The sequence below is a fragment of the Fundulus heteroclitus genome, chromosome 8 (assembly GCF_011125445.2).
Source record: "Fundulus heteroclitus isolate FHET01 chromosome 8, MU-UCD_Fhet_4.1, whole genome shotgun sequence".
Lineage (NCBI taxonomy): Eukaryota > Metazoa > Chordata > Actinopteri > Cyprinodontiformes > Fundulidae > Fundulus > Fundulus heteroclitus.
In genome coordinates, this window is record NC_046368.1 from 8,155,576 (window position 1) to 8,178,485 (window position 22,910).

Genomic DNA, 22,910 nt, shown 5'->3' on the forward strand with positions numbered 1-22,910 from the left:
TTCTGAATGGGAAGCGAAACGTCTTCAAACTTCGGAAAAAAGTCAAATTTTTTTAATTTTATTGTCTTACTTTTTTTAGAATGAACATGACCTGAATGACTGAGAATCTTCACCAGCATACCAATCTTATCTTATTTTATCTGATCTTATCTTTAGGACTTTTAAAACATATTTAACATTTTGTTGCACATTGTTTGCTTCCATTCAGATACACTTTGAGCGGTCATCTGGTTTGCATCTTCCTTTTCTTGTTCAGGTCATTTTTATGATTGGTTTGCATCCCTTTCAGTTGTTTTGCATGCAGTCGTGTCTCCCTGATGCCTGGTTTTCTATCCTGTCCTTTGCTGTAGCGAGGGTATTTCCAGTGCTTGGACCAAAATGTTTTAGTATTTCTATTCTTTTATGCCTTTTTTTTAAATTATTTCTGTATAATTGTAGTCTGATTACAACCATTTTGACGTCTTTTTTAGCGTTCTTTTGTATTGTTTTGGTCTACAGTACTTTTGCAAAAGTATTTATACCCCTTTGGTGTTTTAAAATGTCATCATGTTGCAACCATGAACTTTGATTTATTTTATTGAAATTTTATGTGATGGATCAACACAAAAATGGCCAAACTGAAGCGGTAACAAAATTATACATTGTTTTCAAATAAAAGTCTGAAAAAGAATGACATCTGTTTGTACTGTGGCCCCTTTATTCTGATGCCCCAAAATGAAATGCAGTTCAAGTAACGGCCTTCAGATGTCACCTTGTTAGTGACATCCCAGTATAAGTGCTTGAATCTTGTCAAGACATTAGAGAACAAACAGCATCTTGAAAACCAAGAAACCCCGCAGACTGGTCAGGGAGAAATGTGAAGGGAAGTTCAAAGCAGGGTAAGAAGATAATCTTGATTTCCCAGACTTTGAAAACACCAGCACAAGAGATGTCCGTTCATCTAAACGTACTCAGATCATCAATTAAAAAAAGCAGCCAAGATACCTTTGGCAACTCTGGGGGAGCTGCAGAGATCTGCAGCTCAGGTGGACAGGAAATCTATTGGATGATCACTCCCCAGGTCTGTGTGGTAAGAATGTTGTTTTTGAAGTAAACCCTGTAGTTGGCCACTAAGGGTCCTCATCAGATGTGGAAGAAAGTGCTCTGGCTGCAGAAGGTGTTTCTATGAACTACTTGTGCTCTGCACTTCTGAATACAAATGCACTTTTCAGATTTGTATGTAACACTGTAAACAGTGTATCATTTTCCTTCCGCTTATTATCGTTATTATGCACCGAATTTTGTTAATCTATCACATAAACTCTATAAAGAATGTTGCTGTAGTGTGAAAACATTCAAAACGAAGGACATTTTCTGGGCGTTGTGTCTGATTTATTTGACTCTATCAACAGCTATCGTGTCACATTGGCATAAGTGTCAACACAAAACGATAAACATCACCAGAGGAGTAAAAACAGCTGAGTGCTGCGGAATCTGCATTTGGATTTAGGTAACTCCTTCTACTGGCTCTTCTCGTCCTCCTGCTCCAGGAGGCAGGTTTTAGTGATGGCCATCGTCACTGCGTACGGGTCGCAGTTTGCTGCAGGGCGGCGGTCCTCGAAGTAGCCCCTCTTGTCCTTGCCCACCTGCCGGGGGATGCGGATGCTGGCTCCTCGGTTGGCCACGCCGGCGGAGAAGTCGTTGATGTTGGCGGTTTCGTGCATCCCCGTCAGGCGCCTTACGTTGTCTTTGCCTCCGTGCGGGTCGTACACCTGGATGTGCTCTTTGTGCCTTTTGCTCAGCTTGTCTATGGCCTGCTCAATATGCCTGTCAGAAGAGAGAAAATGAGCTGGACTCATTATTGTTAAAGGGGACGTTTGGTTTAAGTTCTTCCGTATCACACAAATTCATTCAGTGGTGGGATATGAGGAAGTTTGCTGCTCTGGAGCACACAGGGCAGAGACCATCAGGTAAGACTTAAAAGAAGCAACTGTTGCGGCTCATCCATCTGGGAGGGATTATATGATAATTTCCAAGCGGTCTGAAGTCCATTTTTCTAGAGAGAGAAAATTAGACACCTATCGTTCTTCATTAGTGTAGATGTCCCAGCACATCCATGCAAAGATCAACCCAATGTTCGGAGAAATAACAAAAAAATCCAAGATCTCTGTTTTGACCCCATGGTGTCAGTATAATGTTTAATGTTAAGGTTTGTGACAGGATATTTAGATGGAGCCCGAACCAGAATGACCGTTTGGTTCTCTCTAGCAGACAAGGCAGCAGTATTTTTGGTTGCATTGTTGCATCTGAATGAAAGCCACGACTTTAGGAACATGTCCTTTGGTTATATCAGGCTCTAAGTGATGTTGGCCAATAAAGAACCGCCAGACACAGCAAAACAGCAACAACACCTCATGCCGACTAAAGCACAGTGCTGGTGGGTTATAGAGATTATGTTACCCTGAGCTATCTTTGTAGTTATGCTGCTATAGGCTTAGGCTGCTGGAGGACATCTGGGTCTATTTCTCTCACCCTGCTGAGTTCTCCTACTGCTCTCCAATCTGCATTGCTTGTCGTCATTTCAGCTTTTAACTTTTTGTTCTCTATCATTTTTTCTTCATAGAAGGTACACCTGGTCTGGCGTTCTGCTAGCTGTGACATCATCCAGGGGAGGCAGATCATCCGCTATTACCATCTAACATAGAAAGGATTCCTGGATCAATGTGTGCTTCTGTGCTTTTTGTCTCTCTTGTTGTGTCTCTGCTTTGTCTTCTCTAAGCCCCAGTGGGTGGAGGCAGATGACCGTTCTTACTGAGCCTGGTTCTGGTTCTGCTGGAGGTTTTTCCTTCCCGTTAATGGGCAGTTTTTCTTTCCACTCTTGCTTCATGCTTGCTCAGTATGAGGGATTGCTGCAAAGCCATCAACAATGCAGACGATTGTCCACTGTGGCTCTACGCTTCTTTAGGAGGAGTGAATGCTGCTTGGAGAGACTTGATGCAAACAACAGGGTTCCCTTTGAGAGGAAATTTTTTTGACCCATCTGTATAATCTGATTGAATTTGACCTTGGAAAGTGCCTTAGGATGACATGTTTCATGAAGTGGTGCTATATAAATATTGATTATATGGGCTTGTTTTACAGCCACAGGACCTGGGTCCGTTGCATTTATCGATTCAACCAAAGCCTCCGCTGTATACTAAAGGATTATAGAGTCAAGTGTGAGGCCCAAAGTGCGTAATCAGTCATACTGTACAGTCAGACTGAAAAAAGCTAAAAATCTACAGCAGAGTGGGTGAAAATAAGAAAAATAAATGACCCAATTAAAATCCAGTCCTAATTTGACAAAAAAAGCTTTGGTGGATCCTGAAAAGAGCTTTGCAGAACCAGTTTGTCTCACATTTTCCTCAAGAGCCTCCTCACATTATGACACTTCTAGCTCCATGCTTCACAGTTGGTCTTTTTTTTGTAATGCTATATTTAAATAATCCAAAACTTGTACTCTGTTTGGTTATCTAAATAACTAAATTCAACACTCGGGTGTCCAAAGAACAATATTTCCAGAAGTCCTGCTCTATTTCTTCGCTCTCTTTGTCAAACTAGAGTCTGACCTTTATGTTTGCTAGGCTTCCTCCTTCCACACCACCAGGAAAATTAAACAGGACAGCCAGACCTGGACACACTGGTGGCTGTTTTAAATGTCCTCCACTTGAAGACGTTTTAATGTTCAGTGTAATGTTGGATTTCAGATTATTTAGAGACCCCTTCATCATCCCTGAGCTTTCTTCGGGGGCACCAAACTAGATGTCTGACGTTTGAACATTTAAACAATATTTCCTCTTAAGAGATTGCATTTTTACTGCATTTTACAGGCAAAACTCCAACACAGATGAGACTGCTGTAAAATGTGAAAAAGTCTGTGAAGGATACAGGGTTCCTTTTCATCAAAAATCTCATATCTTTGTTGCATCAGGTCAACGTTTTGAAAACACACCGTGAACCCATTTTGTCACTATAAATAGATGCTTTTTCTTCTAAAACAGAAGAATATTAAGAGCGGTTTATAAATATCTACTCACTGCAGTCCGTCGTTTTCCCTCATCTGCTGGGTGCTGACGTTTGTGTGGCAACCGGCGCCGTTCCAGTTGCCATTCATCGGTTTGGGATCCAGAGTGGCGACCACCCCGAAGTCTTCGCACACGCGATGGAGCAGGAAGCGTGACATCCACAGGTGGTCGCCCATCTCAATGCCTTCACAGGGGCCCACCTGATACTCCCACTGCAGACAGAAGAGGAAGAGGGTTAACAGTGGAGGGAGAGTGTAACGAAGCAAAAAGCTTAGTGGTTCAGTTTGATTGTCTTCACGGGTGGTGGAGCTACCTGAGACGGCATAACTTCAGCGTTGGTGCCGTAGATGTTAACCCCGGCGTAGAGGCAGGCTTTGTAGTGGCACTCCACGATGTCCCGCCCGTATGCATGGTTTGCTCCCACTCCACAGTAATAAGGGCCTTAAAGTGGAGAAAAAAATCATAATTGGCTCATTGAGGGGAAAAAGGGTGCAGTTGATTTTCATGTGTTGTGACAAAGACAATAAATTTTAAGCTGCTGGAAATTCTGTTTCTTTCGCTGCCAAATGTGCAAGGAAAATGCACCTGGGGGAGGTTGGCACCACGAAAAACTCCCCAAATTCTCTCTGCAAATCCCAAACAGCTCAATCTGATGCTGACTCTTGTTTGGTGTCATTTATTGCACTGGATGGTGGAGGTTTTAAAAACACCAGACTTATTGGGCCTGAGGAGAACCAGACCCAACCACAGCAGCCTGGCGCCTCCTCCTCCAGCTGATCACCCGCCTGGTCACACACTGATGCGGGATCTTGGTCACTCCAGCATGAACAGTTGTCCCCACAAGTGTTTAGCTGGGTTTGGGTTCGGACTGCAGGCAGGCGACCCAGGTCCCCCCACTCCCTGATTCTTGATGCAGGCGCTGATGGACCTTCTCTGTGGAGGTGAGCGAAGGAAGCGCTCCAACACTCAACCCAGATATGAATTTCCAATTGTGGCAGATGTCGCTCTATTTTGTCTGCACAGTCAACACCAAGTCAAATTCCTTGTAAGTGCAAACCTACTGGGCAATAAACTTGATTCTGATTCTGATTTAGGGAGAAATAAACAGGATTTCCAGCGGTTAAAGACGTGTTGCTAGGAGGCATTGTTATGGCGAAGGAATAATTGTCCAAACACAAATATCCTTACATTCTGTTCTTAATTTATATAAATCTTTAGGAAAAAGGATTATTTTCTCAAGATTTTCTAAATGCTGGTGAAGATTCTCAGTCATCCAGGTCATGGTCATTCCAAAAAAAAGGTAAAAAACAAAGCAACTGGACTAGTTTTCCGTAGTTGAAGACGTTTCGCTTCCTCTCCCGGAAGCTTTCTCAATTCAAAAAGTCTGGAGTAATGATGAGTAACAAGCTTTATACCATTCCAAACAAAGGCCTGTAATGGCTTAGATAACATGCAAATTCAACCGAAACAGGACCACCCCTTAGTAATGGGCGGTCGTTAAAACCATTAAGCCAGCGGAATGGACCGAAACTGGTCCACTCCTCTGTAACGAGGAGTCGTTAGAGTTGTTATTGGCTTGGCTTAAAGGAACAATGTTTTAATCACCTGAATGAGGGTGAGAGTTAAGTTGACGATTGGCTGGAATTAATCCTATAGCTGTGTTGTAAGTTTTTGAGAGTTGGAACCTAAGGCCTCCTCCTCTGTTTAAGGTTGGTCTTTCTCTCTTGACGTAGATGGCTTCCTTCACACCCCTTTCAAACCATCTGTCTTCTTTGTCCAAAATGTGAACATTTTGGTCCTCAAAAGAGTGTCCTTTGTCCTTTAGGTGTAAGTGGACAGCAGAGTCTTGACCTGAGGAGGTAGCTCTCCTGTGTTGAGCCATGCGTCTGTGGAGAGGTTGTTTGGTTTCTCCAATATAAAGATCAGAACATTCCTCACTGCACTGAACTGCATACACCACTCCGCTCATCTTAGGTTTGGGGGTTTTGTCCTTGGGATGCACCAGCCTCTGTCTGAGGGTCCTGTTTGGTTTGAAATGTACTGGGATTTTATGTTTGGAGAAAATCCTCTTGAGTTTTTCAGAGACTCCAGCAACATATGGGATGACGATGTTTTTGCGTTTATTCTTCTCACCATTATGTTCTGCAGCGGGTCTTTTGGATTTTCTTGCTGATTTGACAAAAGCCCAGTTAGGGTACCCACAGGTTTGGAGGACATCTCTGATGTGTTTCTGTTCCTTGTGCTTCCCTTCTGTTTTAGTCGGGACATGCTCGGCCCGGTGTTGTAAGGTTCTGATGACGGAAAGTTTGTGCTCCAGTGGGTGGTGTGAGTCAAAAAGAAGATATTGGTCTGTGTGGGTGGGTTTCCTATACACTTCAATGTTGAGGTTTCCATCTCCTTCCAAATTCACCAAACAGTCGAGAAAAGGTAGCTTGTTGTCATTGGCATCCTCTCGAGTAAACTTGATGTTGTTGTCCACCGAGTTGATGTGTCTTGTGAACGCTTCCACTTCTTTTAGCTGGATTTTGACAAAGGTGTCATCCACATATCTAAACCAGTGGCTTGGTGGTGTTCCTCTGAAAGTTCCCAAAGCTCTCTTTTCCATTTCTTCCATGTAAAGATTGGCTACAATAGGTGACACTGGAGATCCCATGGCACAGCCATGCTTCTGTCTGTAAAATTGATCGCTGAACTTGAAATAAGTAGTAGAAAGACAAAGGTCCAGTAGGGTACAGATCTGGTCCGGAGTGAAATTAGTTCTGTTATTAAGGTCACTATCTTGTTGAAGACGTTTCCTGACTGTTTCTACTGCCTCTGATGTAGGTATGCAAGTGAAAAGTGAAGTGACATCGAAAGACACCAGAGTTTCCCCTGGTGCCATCTTTAAATGTTTGACTTTGTTAGCAAAGTCCTTGGAGTTTTCTATGTGATGTGGTGTGTTCCCCACCAGGGGGGCTAAAATACTAGCAAGCTGTTTAGCAATGTTATATGTTACTGAATTAATGCTGCTGACAATGGGTCTGAGTGGTGTTCCTTCTTTGTGAATTTTTGGGAGTCCATATAAGCATGGAATGTCTTCCCCTGGATATAATCTATAATAAGATGAGCGATTGATTACCTTGTCTTTTTCTAGTTGTTGTAGGTAGTCAGTGATTTTCTTTTTGTAGGAGTTGGTAGGATCCCTTTTCAAAGACTCATATGTGTTGGTGTCACTCAGTAGAGTGTGAATTTTGTCCTGGTAGTCTGAAGTGTTGAGGACCACGGTGCATCTTCCTTTGTCTGCTGGTAATATGGTGATGCTTTGGTCCTGGCTAAGCGATGTTATGGCTTTCCTTTCCTGTGGTGTGAGATTGGAAGGAGGTGGTTTGGCGCTAGATAGGGTAGCTGTTATTTTCATCCTGAGTTTTTCTGCCTCTGTTTCAGCCAGATTGTTGTTCTTGATGGCCGATTCCGTGGCCGTTATCAGTTCCACAATGGGTATTTCTTGTGGAGAAATGGCAAAATTCAGGCCTTTACTCAGTACCTCCATCTCCGGCTTCGTCAGCGACCTGCTAGAGAGGTTTTTAACCCACTTGTCCGCAAGTTTTAACCCACTGGACAAGTGGGTTAAAAACCTCTCTAGCAGGTCGCTGACGAAGCCGGAGATGGAGGTACTGAGTAAAGGCCTGAATTTTGCCATTTCTCCACAAGAAATACCCATTGTGGAACTGATAACGGCCACGGAATCGGCCATCAAGAACAACAATCTGGCTGAAACAGAGGCAGAAAAACTCAGGATGAAAATAACAGCTACCCTATCTAGCGCCAAACCACCTCCTTCCAATCTCACACCACAGGAAAGGAAAGCCATAACATCGCTTAGCCAGGACCAAAGCATCACCATATTACCAGCAGACAAAGGAAGATGCACCGTGGTCCTCAACACTTCAGACTACCAGGACAAAATTCACACTCTACTGAGTGACACCAACACATATGAGTCTTTGAAAAGGGATCCTACCAACTCCTACAAAAAGAAAATCACTGACTACCTACAACAACTAGAAAAAGACAAGGTAATCAATCGCTCATCTTATTATAGATTATATCCAGGGGAAGACATTCCATGCTTATATGGACTCCCAAAAATTCACAAAGAAGGAACACCACTCAGACCCATTGTCAGCAGCATTAATTCAGTAACATATAACATTGCTAAACAGCTTGCTAGTATTTTAGCCCCCCTGGTGGGGAACACACCACATCACATAGAAAACTCCAAGGACTTTGCTAACAAAGTCAAACATTTAAAGATGGCACCAGGGGAAACTCTGGTGTCTTTCGATGTCACTTCACTTTTCACTTGCATACCTACATCAGAGGCAGTAGAAACAGTCAGGAAACGTCTTCAACAAGATAGTGACCTTAATAACAGAACTAATTTCACTCCGGACCAGATCTGTACCCTACTGGACCTTTGTCTTTCTACTACTTATTTCAAGTTCAGCGATCAATTTTACAGACAGAAGCATGGCTGTGCCATGGGATCTCCAGTGTCACCTATTGTAGCCAATCTTTACATGGAAGAAATGGAAAAGAGAGCTTTGGGAACTTTCAGAGGAACACCACCAAGCCACTGGTTTAGATATGTGGATGACACCTTTGTCAAAATCCAGCTAAAAGAAGTGGAAGCGTTCACAAGACACATCAACTCGGTGGACAACAACATCAAGTTTACTCGAGAGGATGCCAATGACAACAAGCTACCTTTTCTCGACTGTTTGGTGAATTTGGAAGGAGATGGAAACCTCAACATTGAAGTGTATAGGAAACCCACCCACACAGACCAATATCTTCTTTTTGACTCACACCACCCACTGGAGCACAAACTTTCCGTCATCAGAACCTTACAACACCGGGCCGAGCATGTCCCGACTAAAACAGAAGGGAAGCACAAGGAACAGAAACACATCAGAGATGTCCTCCAAACCTGTGGGTACCCTAACTGGGCTTTTGTCAAATCAGCAAGAAAATCCAAAAGACCCGCTGCAGAACATAATGGTGAGAAGAATAAACGCAAAAACATCGTCATCCCATATGTTGCTGGAGTCTCTGAAAAACTCAAGAGGATTTTCTCCAAACATAAAATCCCAGTACATTTCAAACCAAACAGGACCCTCAGACAGAGGCTGGTGCATCCCAAGGACAAAACCCCCAAACCTAAGATGAGCGGAGTGGTGTATGCAGTTCAGTGCAGTGAGGAATGTTCTGATCTTTATATTGGAGAAACCAAACAACCTCTCCACAGACGCATGGCTCAACACAGGAGAGCTACCTCCTCAGGTCAAGACTCTGCTGTCCACTTACACCTAAAGGACAAAGGACACTCTTTTGAGGACCAAAATGTTCACATTTTGGACAAAGAAGACAGATGGTTTGAAAGGGGTGTGAAGGAAGCCATCTACGTCAAGAGAGAAAGACCAACCTTAAACAGAGGAGGAGGCCTTAGGTTCCAACTCTCAAAAACTTACAACACAGCTATAGGATTAATTCCAGCCAATCGTCAACTTATCTCTCACCCTCATTCAGGTGATTAAAACATTGTTCCTTTAAGCCAAGCCAATAACAACTCTAACGACTCCTCGTTACAGAGGAGTGGACCAGTTTCGGTCCATTCCGCTGGCTTAATGGTTTTAACGACCGCCCATTACTAAGGGGTGGTCCTGTTTCGGTTGAATTTGCATGTTATCTAAGCCATTACAGGCCTTTGTTTGGAATGGTATAAAGCTTGTTACTCATCATTACTCCAGACTTTTTGAATTGAGAAAGCTTCCGGGAGAGGAAGCGAAACGTCTTCAACTACGGAAAACTAGTCCAGTTGCTTTGTTTTTTACCTTTTTTTTGGAAAGATTTTCTAAAAAACTGAATTTATATCACCCAACTCTATGTTATCGGTACTCTTTGGACCCTTGGAGAACAAGATGTTTGCAATGGAGAGTTATGGGCCAGGTAGTTTGATAGTTTGATTTTAACTGAAACCATTGATTTAAAAACAAACACAGCTCTGATCAAAGCATTTATTCATTTTCCTTCTTGTATATATATATATCTATATATCTATATATCTATATATCTATATCTATCTATCTATCTATCTATCTATCTATCTATATATATATATATATATATATATATATATATATATATATATATATATATATATATATACTGATATTAAAATGTCTTCAGTGAGAGCAAAGAGGAGCTGAAACCAAAGTTCTTGTTTTTGTGCACAGAGCTGGTAGAATAATCCAATATTAAATTGATCCTTCTGCCTCCTGTGCTGATGGCTTCTCCTAATCTTTGGGCCGTTGTCTGCAGAAGAATTGCACAAAGCTAAGAACATTTCAACGTGCCGATAAAAACTCCTTGTCAGCTCCTTGTTGATGGAGTACAGCACTGATTTGGTTTTACACTTTGTGTATTTATTGTATTTGCTGAATCAATGTTAATGCCTTTTCTGTTTTTTCTTTTTTTGCAGCGATTCCAGGAGCTGTTCTCCTACATCTGCTGGTTTGGTTCATCGTCTGTTGTGCTCCCCTTCGGTGAAGTGGTTGGAAAAGAATTCATGGGTCTGAGCACAGAAAGGGATTTTACGCTAATGGCCCCCGAAATAAAATCCAGCACAATATTCCTGCCATAGCCCCAAGTCCTTTCTAGCCTCCAACAGGTTTTCGTGCAAGAGAAAATGAGAAATTCACAAGGCTTTTGATGTAGGGAAAAAATAAGGATGAGGAAATTTAGAGCGACCCAATCAGACTTGAAAATCCAGCAGCAAACAAGTGACCGCAGCCGGAGTTATTTTTCCAGAGAGTTTATTCCTGTGTTGTAATCTATAACCTCTGGTAAAATACATGGACGTTTTGGTTTGGGAATATTTTTCTGAGCCCTTTGTAACTCTTTCACCTTGAGGCGCTGGGAATCCATGGGCGGGCCAGCTGAAGGGATGTCCATCTGTTCCCAGCAGCGTGTACTCCTGCTCCATGCCGAACCACAAGCGTTGCTCCTTCACCTGCTCCATCACTTTGTTGCATTCGTGGCGATGGTTGGTTTCTGGAGGAGCAGAGGGCAGAATGAAGCACAGCTCGTTTTTCCTGATCACAAATGGGTGTGGGGAAAAAAAAAAAAAAAAAAGAAAACATGCAAACAGAGTACCGGCAGGCAGGCGGTTGTATTTGAGGACTTCACAGAGGACGAGCTTGTTGGGGTCCAGGGTGAAGGGATCCCTGAACATGCGAACTGGGATGAGGTACATGTCGCTGTTGGAGCCTTCGGCCTGGTAGGTGCTCGACCCGTCGAAGTTCCATTCAGGAATATCTGGTGAGATGCGGAGACAGAGACGTCAGCGGCGCAGAACCGGATCTGCAACATTCTCCACACGAGAAGAATCAGTGCCATCTGTATGTTCTACAGGGTTAAAACATAAAACGTGACGTGTGTGAAGGGAGGAATGTCGCAGAGACAGACCTGGAATTCTTTACTGTAAGGGGAATGTTGACCGGCTTTCTTTGAGCATTGGTGCAACATGTGGTGCAACGTAACAAGGCCTGTGTTAAAAGAAGCAAGCATGCCAGGCTGATTAACAGGAAAATCAACTACTTTACATGCAGAGAAACGCCTTTTATCGATCACATGTGACACTTAAATTTCTTATAGGATGTGCAAAACTGGTTTTAAAAATTTTAGCAGTAAATGTTCCCATTTTATTTGTCTGGGTGACATCTGTCTGTTTTTATTGTTTTAATTTATAAAAATTTCTTAGGTTGTGTTATGTTAAAATAAATACAAATTTGTATATAGAAAGCTATTATTATTATTACTATTTGAATAAAAAAACTGCTAAAATAAAATATAGTGAAACAATAGTCCTGTATAGTTAATGAATGAATGATTAAATAGTGTAATGACCTATAAATTATAACAAATATATATTGTATATATATAACAATTCTGCAACATTGTTTTCTCAACGTATATATATATATATATATATATATATATATATATATATATATAGACAGAGAGAGAGAGAGAGAGAGAGAGAGATTTAGTAACAGAGTGATAATTTCCCAATATATTCAAAATATTAAATCATATTATATTACAGATATGTTCAATCAAAGTTTTTTTAAACAAATTGCAAACACATAACTGTGTTTTTTGATAAATTACCTAAAACAGTTCTTTATGATTTAAATCAAATGATATGTTTATATAATATAATAAATAATAATGTAAAATGAATACATGTTCCTTAATCAATGTAATTGTTTTCCATTTGCAGGCTATTTGATTATCTTATATTTAATTGCCCTTAATAATTACTGAAAAGTAATATCTATCTATCTATCTATCTATCTATCTATCTATCTATCTATCTATCTATATATATATATATATATATATATATATATATATATATATTATTATTATTATTATTATTATTATTAATATTATTATTATTATTATTATTATTATTAATAATATTATTTTTCTTTACCTTCAATACTGGTTGGTTCTACGTCCAGGGTCCTGGTCTTGTTGCGGAGTCCCTCTCCAGTGCCGTCCACCCAAATGTACGTAACCTGGCATTTCTCCCCCTGAGGCAGGTTCATGTACTGCTGCCGGACCGCCTTGTTGAGACGGGAGCTGATGGATACCGATGCCATGGTCTCCTGCAGTCACAGTTGCTTTTATCAAGACATTTTTTTTTTTTTACATTAATTTCACCTGAAGCTTAACTGAGCTTCTTTCTTTTTTCATTTTGCTATCTATCGTGATCCCTGAGTCTCACCACCCTGTTTGGATTGAGTTTTTTACAAGAGAGATAAAAAAAATGCACCAGTGTCATAGTTTCGGTATTTGTTTATTTTGCTCATGGACTTTTCTGGATAGCCCTTTTCTCCGTAAATCCCTTTAGTCTGCTCTACTGGTTCTGATGGTTTGCTGGCAAACACCGCCTGTTCTGGTTTCCTGTCCATTCATCCAAGTCCCATCTGCCAAGACTGCTACTGCTTATCTGCCTCACCTTCCATCCATCATTGATACTTTCAATAAACCTTTTAAACGTACTCTGTGTCTGGTTCACCCGCAGAAATCCTTACAACTAGACAGCGGGACAGATTAACACTAGGTACAATAATTAAAGGTACACATAAACACATTGATAAGCATCATTTTAATCTAATTCAACTAATCAGAAATATGTGCAGCCAGATGTTTTTGCTTCCAAGTCATTGAGATGCCACTTTAAAAATGTTTAAAGAGTCAATCCCTGATTTATAATATCTCACAATTTACAGTGCCTGACAATATTCATCCCTCTTTAACTTTACATATACTTTCTTACTACAAACAAGTACTTTATTGTATTTTATTGGGATTTAATGTGATAGATCATTACGAAGTGCATATCTGTACAGAAGAAGAAGAATCATACCTCTTTTTCATAAGAATTAAAATAAAAAATCTTAAAAGTGTGGCATGCCTTTATATTTATACACCTTCAGAATCAGTCAAGGTTAAAATAAATGGTAATTGGTGGAGCTGGATTTAATTTATTTTAAACAACGCTTTAGCAAGACAAAGGTGTGCATGAGTCTCCATCATCCAAGATAAACAGTTGTGCTGAAAACGCGTAAATAAAAATCTCAGAACAAGTACAAGCCGTACATTTACATACATTTAGCAGCATTAAGGCCTCTTATTGGTCTGGAAGGCTAAACACAACGTATTTCTTAAATAGCAAATCAGTTTCAGAGCTTTTACATCAACATGTGAATATGGGACACCAAATTATTACCATTCTTTGCAGATTTAGATTTGGATGTGTTTTTATTCAATTCAACCATTTGTGTTCTCTTAGGTTCAAGTCAGGAACATGGCTGTGTTGCTCCAAAACCTTTATTAGGAATAAAACTGGGCCAAATTTTAGAATTTAAAGTAAAAACCTGGAGGTAAAAGCGCCTTTATCAGAGCGAGAGCCAGCGAACACAGCGGTCGGCTCTGTTCTGTACATCAGCTAGTCATCAGCGTACATGAACATTTTCAGAGGCGACATTGAGAAACTAAAAAGAGCCTCACAAGGAGGCAGATTTAACCACCTATATATGTCTCTGACATCATGTCCATATATCATTTTATAATGTCTATTTTGCTACCTAACTTCCTTTCTTAGTCCAACTGTTTATCTTTATTACATATTGCACTACATGTTAAACAAAATCCTGAAATTTGCATGTAAATAAAAGGTGCAAACCCATAATTAGAATTTGTTAAACCATCTATGGTGTTGGAGCTTGGTTTAAGTTACATTTATTATGAAGCATCTGCACTTACAGTACGACAGGTCGTCCGGGAGTTGTTAATCAGTATCTGCTGTACTCGTCAGTCCAGAGAGTGAGGAGCCTGAACCTGTTTCTGGTATTTAAACAACTTGCCATGTGGCATTTTAAAGGCTTCCTGGTACCGTAGGAGGAGTTATTGGCATTTCATTTGTTGCCACCGCACACATTTTGTTGTTTGCTTCATACCAAAAAATGGAAAACAAAGTTGATTGGAGCTCAAACGGAGGGCTCTGACATCACAAACAAGCAGAAAACACTTTTCCTGCAATTCTGGCTCCTACAATCCACAACAACAACAAATCTAAATTTATATAAGCCAAATTAACCCAGAGGAACAGCTGAGGAGACAATAAAATCCCAGGAGAGATGGAAACGAGCACCCACCTTTGACGGGTGATTCCTGTTGCTGATGCTGAGCAACTGTTTGCTGAGCCAAGAGTTTCGCAGCTCGCTGAGCACAATTAGAGCCCAGAAGCTGCTTGTATGTTGAGTTTCCGTCAGATTAGCTGTGAAGAGAGACGAGGAAGCAGGGACTCAGTGAGCCGGAAAGAAAAGAGGCTGAAGTCAAATGACACGCCGAAAGGTTGGCGGTGCAGCCGGTTCTCACCAGCAACAATAAGAACCCCATCAGAATGGGTCAAAGCAACGCGGTTCTGCTCAAGGCTTTTCATCCAGCCATCATGGGCAGTTTTAATGATTTATTTTAACCGTTCCTTCTTCAGAGTGGAATGATTTTACAACAAACAACTTCTGTGATTTCCAATGACAGCAACTGGGTGAATTTATTATAAACACTCTCAAAATTCTACATCCTGTCATAAAAATTTACGACGTTCGCTCGTATATTTTACTAATGGGTGCTGAAGTTACCACAACATATTTTAACTTAATAAAACCACAACCTCTTAAATGTCTGCTTAGAGTTTATGTTTTACTAATTGTACTAATTGGATTGAACAACACAAAGAACCGGAGGGAAGTTCAGGCAGTCCTGGCATGCATTATACAGCGCCAATTCATGAGACATGTCATCTGAAGGCACTTTCCAAAGGTCAAATTCAATCAGATTAAACAGATTGGTCAGAAAGTTTCCTCTCTAAGGAAACCCAGCAGGTTGCATCAAGTCTCTCCAAGCAGCATTCACTCCTCCTGAAAGAGCGTAGAGCCACAGTGGACAGTCGTCTGCATTGTTGATGGCTTTGCAGCAATCCCTCATACTGAGCATGCATGAAGCGACAGTGGAGAGGAAAACTCCCCTTTAACAGGGAGGAGAAGCTCCAGCAGAACCAGAACCAGGCTCAGTGTGAACGCTCATCTGCCTCGACCCACTGGGGCTTAGAGAAGACAGAGCAGAGACACAGAAAGCACAGAAGCTCACATTGACCCAGGAGGATTTTCTATGTTAGATGGTAATAGCAGATGATCTGCCTCCCCTGATGATGTCACAGCTAACAGAAAGCCAGACCAGGCGTACCTTCTATGAAAAGAAAAAAAAACAAAAAGTTAAAAGTTAAAATAACATCAAACAATGCAAATTGGAGAACAGTAGGAGAACTCGGCAGAGTGAGAGAAATAGACCCTGATGTCCTCCAGCAGCCTAAGCCTATAGCAGCATAACTACAGAGATAGCTCAGGGTAACATGAGCCACTCTAACTAGAAGCTTATAAGAGGTGTGATTACTTTGTCTCTGCCCTGGTTCTCAATAAAGAGCTCAAACTTGAGGAAATCACAATTTCCTTTATTTAAGTTACTGAGGAATCAGTTATCATTATTTCCCATAACAATGTATGATTACTACCATGTGTGGATAAGAGAAAATAACGTTTTAAAAAGTCTTGAATTTGTTAAGATGACATTTACATCTTTAGTGAAAAGTTCTGGTTAGTAAAGCAGGCATCTAAAAAATTTTTTTCTGATTTTGTTCTCCTGAAAAGGAGCCCGGCTTAACCTGTCTGATTGCTCGCAGAAAAGGGATTCCAGTTACTGTAAATCGTTTTACAGTTAAGACAGGAGCACAAAGGTTACAAAGTGCCTAAAGGTCCGATGCAATCTGTTTTCCCAGAAGGCATAAACAAACAAAACCTCAAAAGCATGCGTCATGAGAATGACTATATTATTTTCTTTGGCTGTATCTAAAACCTCTTTTTTTCCCCCTTTTTTTAATAGTATCCTGTCTGGCAATGTGGCAATAAGAATTGTTGTCTTAATGCCAAAAAGAGCCCAACCGATTTTATTTTCAGATTGCCCCGTGAAGCAGCTGCCAGGAGAGAGCCGGCACCCGCCCGGGCACCCAGCCCCGTACACCGAGTACCACAGATGCACCATGAGGCCAAGGCGCCTGGGAGACATCCACTAAGATGTCTCCCAGGACAGTGGCGACCTGAGATGTCATGGGAGACGGGTTAGTACAAACCCAACCTGATAAATAAACAAAAGGAAAGCTACATGCACAATGATATTCACTTGTTCCCCAAAGGGGTACCCACCCCCCAGACCCGGTAAGTGAACCCTAAAATCAAGATGGGGGGCAACAACAACCCAACCTTCCTGGTCCATGCTCCAGTCCTGACCCCCCATCCCGGCCCAATCAAAGGAGCCCAGAGAGCTTGATCTGATGCGGATGCAGATGCTGTCTCAAGACTAATATGATCCAATAACAGATCTCTATATTGATTGACACTGAGAATATTTTGCTTTATACTTTATCCCTTATATAGGAAATGTTTTACCAGTCTGTATAATCTAATTTAATTTGACTTTGTAAAGTGCCTTGAGATGACATGCTTCATGAATTGGCGCTATGTAAATAAAATTGAATTGAATTGAATACTTTTGCTTGATACTGAAGTTTTATTTTTTGCTACCTTTGTATCTGTACTGTACAATTTTTGTACATTTCCAATTTGTTTGTTGTAATTGTTCAAGGTAGTTTAAAAAAAATAACACACTACTGGCAATTTATGCACAAACGGAAGCACAGCTTCTTCAGTGTTTATGTTTTTAGGGAAATTTAACAACTCTGCGTGTCTCTAAGTGCTTTTATTCAGGATGTTTGGAAGCCTGTGTCCCTACAAACAACGTATTTTATTTTTCTTTCTTTTTCAATACAAATACATTTCAGTCGGATAAATGAATTCTGCACATGCAAACATAGTTAATAATAACAACGATGAGCAGAGGGCAGCGTCATGCTGTTGGACTGTTTCCACTACTTGAAAATTATTTAACTTCCCTTCTAATCAGCAGCTAAGTGGGGACAGTCTGGGTCAGACAGTGAAAACGGGGTCCAATCAGGGAATATCTTTGATAAATTTCACAGGAGACACTGATTTTAAACTGCATTTTTGCATCACAGGTATAAACAGGTTCTGCTGTTCAAACAGGTTCTTCTGATCTCTTTCTGCAGGTGTAGAAACAGACTCTGAGGATGTTGTCTTGTATTTTCTTTTTCCTCTCCTCTATTTTTGTCACATTTTCTTCCTTTTAACGTTTTGCCTAATCTTTTTCTCTTCCTTTCTTTTTCTTTTACCTTTCTTTCTGTGTCCACTGAATTTGAAATAATCCCAAAATAATGTCCAATACAGTTTTGTTTTTGCATGCATCTCAAGCAGCAAAAGAAAAACAAAACAAAACAAAAAAAAAAAACCTAAATGGTGTTGTGGGAAATAATGATAAATGATTCCCCAGTTACTTCTTAAATAAAGGAAATGGTAATTTCATTAAGTTCAAGCACTTTATAGAGAACCAGAGCAGAGACAAAGTAATCACACTCCTGTCCGCCCCCAGTCCTGGCAGACGAACCACAAACATCTCAAATATGAATATTTATTATAGTTGACATTGACATACATTACCTGCTGTGTCTTGGCCAGGGTTGTGATTACTTTGTCTCTGCCCTGGTTCTCAGTAAAGAGCTCAAACTTGAGGAAATCACCATTTCCTTTATTTAATAAGTATCTAAAGAATCAGTTATCATTATTTCCCATAACAATGTATGATTACTACCGTGTGTGGATAAGAGAAAATAACGTTTTAAAAAGTCTTGAATTTGTTAGCATGACATTTACACCTTTAGTGAAAGGTTCTGGTTAGTAAAGCTCGCATCTAAAGAATTTTTTGTTGATTTTGTTCTCCTGAAAAGGAGCCAGGCGTAACCTGTCTGATTGCTCGCACAAAAGTGTTTTCTTGCCACAAGGGATTTCAGTTACTGTAAATATGCGTGTTAAGATAATAGCAATGAAAAGAAAATGAATCCAGGAGCACAAAAAAGCCTAGAGGAATGTCGCAGAGCTGTGTGTGCTGACATATTATTACAGCTTTCAGTGACATGTCACAGCTCTGTAAGTCCAACACTGACTAAAAGGGTCCTTATATGTCCTTTAACATGTTAATTTAAAGATTTATTAAAGAAAAGACCCCAGGATTATGGATCAAACGAATTAAATGGAAACAGAAGGTGTCTAGGGGATAGGTTTCAGGTTACAAAGTGCCTAAAGGTCTGATACAATCTGTTTTCCTAGACGGCATGAACAAACAAAACCTCAAAAGCATGCGTCATGAGAATGACTATGATGTGTTATTTTAACCTGACACAAGCCAGACGCATGTCGCTCCGCCTAGCTCCAATCACATACATCTGGGACCTCTCCACAGGAATTGCCTTTTTTGAAGGCTGGGCCTTATCAAAAATTCTTGCATATGATTGGATAAGCTACTTGTCTGTCATCTTTATCGACGTGCTATTTCAACCACTCACACCGAAGCTAACCCGTGACGCTGATGATAGCGACGCAGAAAAAAAAAAAAATTTTTTTTGTATGTGTTTGCGGCTCTAGTGGCACGCGTTTTATTCACAGTGAGCTGACAGGAAGAGGGGGGAAGACAGGCGGCAAAGCGCCGCGGGTCGGAGTCGATCCCGGGCCGACCGCGTTGAGGACTAAAGGCCTCCTAATATGGTTCGCGCTAACCGCTAACCGCTCCGGGGCGCTAACCTCTCTGCCGTGGACACGCCCCCGCAAACAAAACTTGCCAAATCCGGTCGGGAGAAGGGCGAAAACATCGTTTCCACCAACAAAAGCCTTCAGAGCCATTCTCTGATGTTCTTTTAATGAAACAATATTAGGTAGATTGGACAACACGGAAGAAATAGCAGCATCAATGCTAACGCTTGCTTCCTCGATGCGAGCCGCCATTGCTATCAAAACAGTCTCACGTCACGGTCGCTTCTCCACAACGTCACATCTATGAAATTCCAGCCCTGCGTCCTGATTGGCCAGACCATAAAATTGGTTGGAGAAATCACTCTCTATGGGCGATGTCCCAGATGTATGTGAGTGGAGCTAGGCGGAGCGACATACATCTGGCTTGTGTCAGGTTAGTATTCTTTGGCTTTGTCTAAAAGTTCTTTTTTTCCCCCCTTTTTAATAGTGTCCTGTCTGGCAATGTGGCAATAACAATTGTTGTCTTAATGCCAAAAAGAGCCCGGAGGGAAGCAGTACGGGGGGGGGGGGGGGGGGGCTAATAACGACAACGATGAGCAGAGGAGTCACAGTGAAGAACCCTGTGCCAGCTGCCAAGCATAGTGGTGGCAGCGTCATGCTGTTGGACTGTTTCCACTAGTTGAAAATTATTTAACTTCCCCTCTAATCAGCAGCTAAGTGGGGACAGTCTGGGTCAGACAGTGAAAACGGGGTCCAATCAGGGAATATCTTTGATAAATTTCACAAGAGAAACTGATTATAAACTGAAAGTAAATAGTTTTTCATTTGAACACAAGCTTAATTTCTTAAAAAATAAGAATATTAATGTCCACCTGGTGTCCTTGTTACGCTTTTCTCACAATTCGTCCGGTTTTCCTCAGGTCCCTCCTTCCTGGACTCACACCTGCAGACAAGCTGCTGGTCCTCAGAAGACGCTGACCCACCCGGGCGCTGTGGAGGAAACACACAGGGAGTAACCGGGATGAAAACCTTCAAAGATACCGCCAAACAATTTTAAAATACTGCTTGAAATAAAAAAAAAAAGCCTTCAACCTACTTGCAGAACCCCAAACTGCCTGGTGGAATGGCACTGCTCAATACGTTGTTTTACTACTGGGCAGTAGTGAAAACCCAGTATGAGTTGCTTGAGTCAGTTCCTGCTTGGTTAGAAGGCTCTACTGCATTTACCTCCATCGTTTTCCGCCCGAAGCTTATTCTAAAAACGTGATTGTCATTTCCTGCCTCAGAATATGGAGTCAGTTTTGATGCTATTTCTGGATTCTAGACACTCTCTGTTGCAGCTCTGCTCACTGCCAACCCAGCCTTTTTCCCCTCTTTAATTGGCCGGGCCTTCTACTTTCGGGCAAAGCTGGGACTGAAAAGTCTGAAAGATCTGTTGTTACGTCTTTTTAACAACTGGTGGATGGGTTTTCACCATCTAAAACACATTTCTTTGGATACCTTTCCGTACTGACGAGTGGTGCTCGCTGCAGAACCATTGGCCGGAGATAGGCGGAGCTGTAGCTTTATCCGAGGCACTTTCCCAGGCTTCCCTCGCTCCCAGTTGACCAAGATTTTGATAAATTTCTCAAACCGGCTTCTTCCATGAAAGCTGCTCTGCCCTGCTTTAAATAACTTCTGGTGTGAGGTTTTTGACACTTTATCCAATGCATCTAGTATTAAACCTGCTCCCAAAGTTAGTACTGGGCTTTTTGGAGTTTATCCCTTTTTACCCAATCTCTCATCCCTACACAACGATACAATCACGTTTTTTTTTAACCCAAATTAGCTGGAATACTAATACTGCAAAAGTCAAAGTTCCCTCTTCCACCGACTCATTAGAGGTGCAACAATACACCGATCCACACGGATATATTGATTAAATGATTAACAATTCAGTTACATTGATGCAAAATGGAAATATCGACCCAGAACATATTTTGAAGGTATATCTTCATTTTGAAATCCACAAGACATGAGACTAAAGTGAACATGTGATCTATTAATAATGTAGTACTATTAGGTTGATGTAGTTGTATTATTATTATTATTATTTAAGTGTCTGATACATGTAAAAGCTTATAGATAATTGATCGGTCAAACCACATTTGGTGTTTTGATGGCCATGAAGCGTGAGTCGGCTATCCGTGGCTTTTAAAATCCACAGATTTTACAATTCACGCACACACTTACACCTAAGGAGAATTTAGAGAGGCCAATTAACCTAACGGTCATGTATTTTGGACTGTGGGAGGAAGCTGGAGTACCCGGAGAGAACCCAAGGATGCACAGGGAGAACATGCAAGCTCCATGCAGAAAGACCCAGCGCAAGGGTTAGAACTAATGTTTATTTTTTACAGTTGTGTATTTGATAATAAACATATCTTGATCACGTGTATAATTTTTTATTGTATAGGTGAAAAAAAAGGAATTTTTAAAAACATGTGATGATCATAGGAAAACAACCCAGTAATCTTTATATTCTATGTAATGTTTCAGTGTCAGATAAAAAAAATATCCTCACTTTGATGTAAAAGATGAACTGTTTATCCCAGATTTGCTTCCCAACATTCCCCCCCTTTCGCAGCGCACGTTTGACTGACGCACCTTGAGCGCAACAGCGGTCCAGCTGCGGGTTTCCTGGGTCTGGCGCACAGTCTGCGGTGTTGCATCAAGCCGCAGACCAAGTCGTGCGCGATCATCACGTAGAGCAGGAAGATGAGCACGGCGGGATCCATTCAAGGAGGACTAGAGCCGGCGACCGCGGATCTGCTGAAAACGAGCAGATGGCAGCAGGTTTGGGGAGGACCGCAGGAGGCTGGTGGTGATAAAGAGGAGGAGGAGGAGGTGAAGTTACCCTGTAGGCGCTCCAACATCAGGCGCTGAGCTCTCAATCGGTTGCCGGTCGCACGTTTTTCACCCTTGACAACGCGCCATCTTCTGAAACCCTTCCCTCAGAGGACCGAAGTGAAGATTTTCATCTTTTTTTTCTCTCTCTCCTCTCCAGTTTCTCCCCTCCCGCCTCCCCGCGTAACAACGGAGGGTCGCGCCGCAGCTGCAGCAGCGCAGAGGGGACACCGGAGGATGTTGCCGTAGAGACGCGACCGTCGCTAGGGGCATCGTGTCGTCATCCCTTCATCACAAGGTTGATGAAGCGTTACAGCAGGTTTCCAAGCAAGAGGAGGCTTTTAAACTCGCTGTCCGTGATTTGATGGGATAAACTACCACGAAGTGTTGGTTTTCCCAAATATTTTCCAAATAAAAAAAAAACTGAAGTTTGGTGAGCGTTCATAATCGTTACAGGTGCAGGTCCTTTGAAAATGTTTCCATCGACTTTGCACATCTGGGTGGATCTAAATATGTGTCCATTCTTCTTTCCAAATGAGCTCAAGCTTTGCATCAAATTCTCAATTTGATCTAAGTCTGGACTTTGACTAGGCCATAATTTCTTAATTTTGGTCCTCAGGGCCCACTGTGCTGCGTGCTTTAAATGAATGAGTGA

The 22,910-nt window shown here is 41.4% G+C and overlaps 1 protein-coding gene across 2 annotated transcripts; it reads right to left on the reverse strand.

Annotated features, from left to right (window-relative positions):
- Positions 1-1,354: 1,354 nt before the first annotated feature.
- LOC105927455 (glutamine synthetase) lies at positions 1,355-22,442 on the reverse strand. 2 transcript variants are annotated; one of them, XM_036140057.1, is made up of 9 exons: positions 22,016-22,442; positions 20,242-20,359; positions 14,813-14,934; positions 12,583-12,757; positions 11,238-11,399; positions 10,989-11,135; positions 4,357-4,484; positions 4,056-4,255; positions 1,355-1,806 (listed from the first exon to the last, which is right to left on the reverse strand). In XM_036140057.1, exons 4-9 carry the CDS (start codon positions 12,749-12,751, stop codon positions 1,500-1,502), a joined length of 1,113 nt encoding a protein of 370 aa, XP_035995950.1. In that variant the 5' UTR covers positions 12,752-12,757; positions 14,813-14,934; positions 20,242-20,359; positions 22,016-22,442; the 3' UTR covers positions 1,355-1,499. The 2 variants fall into 2 exon arrangements, with proteins under 2 accessions (XP_035995950.1, XP_012719658.2); XM_012864204.3 differs by lacking the exons at positions 14,813-14,934; positions 20,242-20,359; positions 22,016-22,442 and adding an exon at positions 14,421-14,783.
- Positions 22,443-22,910: the final 468 nt, after the last annotated feature.

Excerpts from the sequence above, each read along its gene's own strand:
- LOC105927455 (XM_036140057.1), bottom strand. The coding sequence starts at position 12,751 with ATGGCATCGGTATCCATCAGCTCCCGTCTCAACAAGGCGGTCCGGCAG. Across the intron at positions 4,485-10,988 it reads TGGATTCCCAGCGCCTCAAG|GCCCTTATTACTGTGGAGTG; the intron begins GTGAAAGAGTTA and ends CTCCACTTTAAG. Across the intron at positions 1,807-4,055 it reads AGGGAAAACGACGGACTGCA|GCATATTGAGCAGGCCATAG; the intron begins GTGAGTAGATAT and ends CTCTTCTGACAG.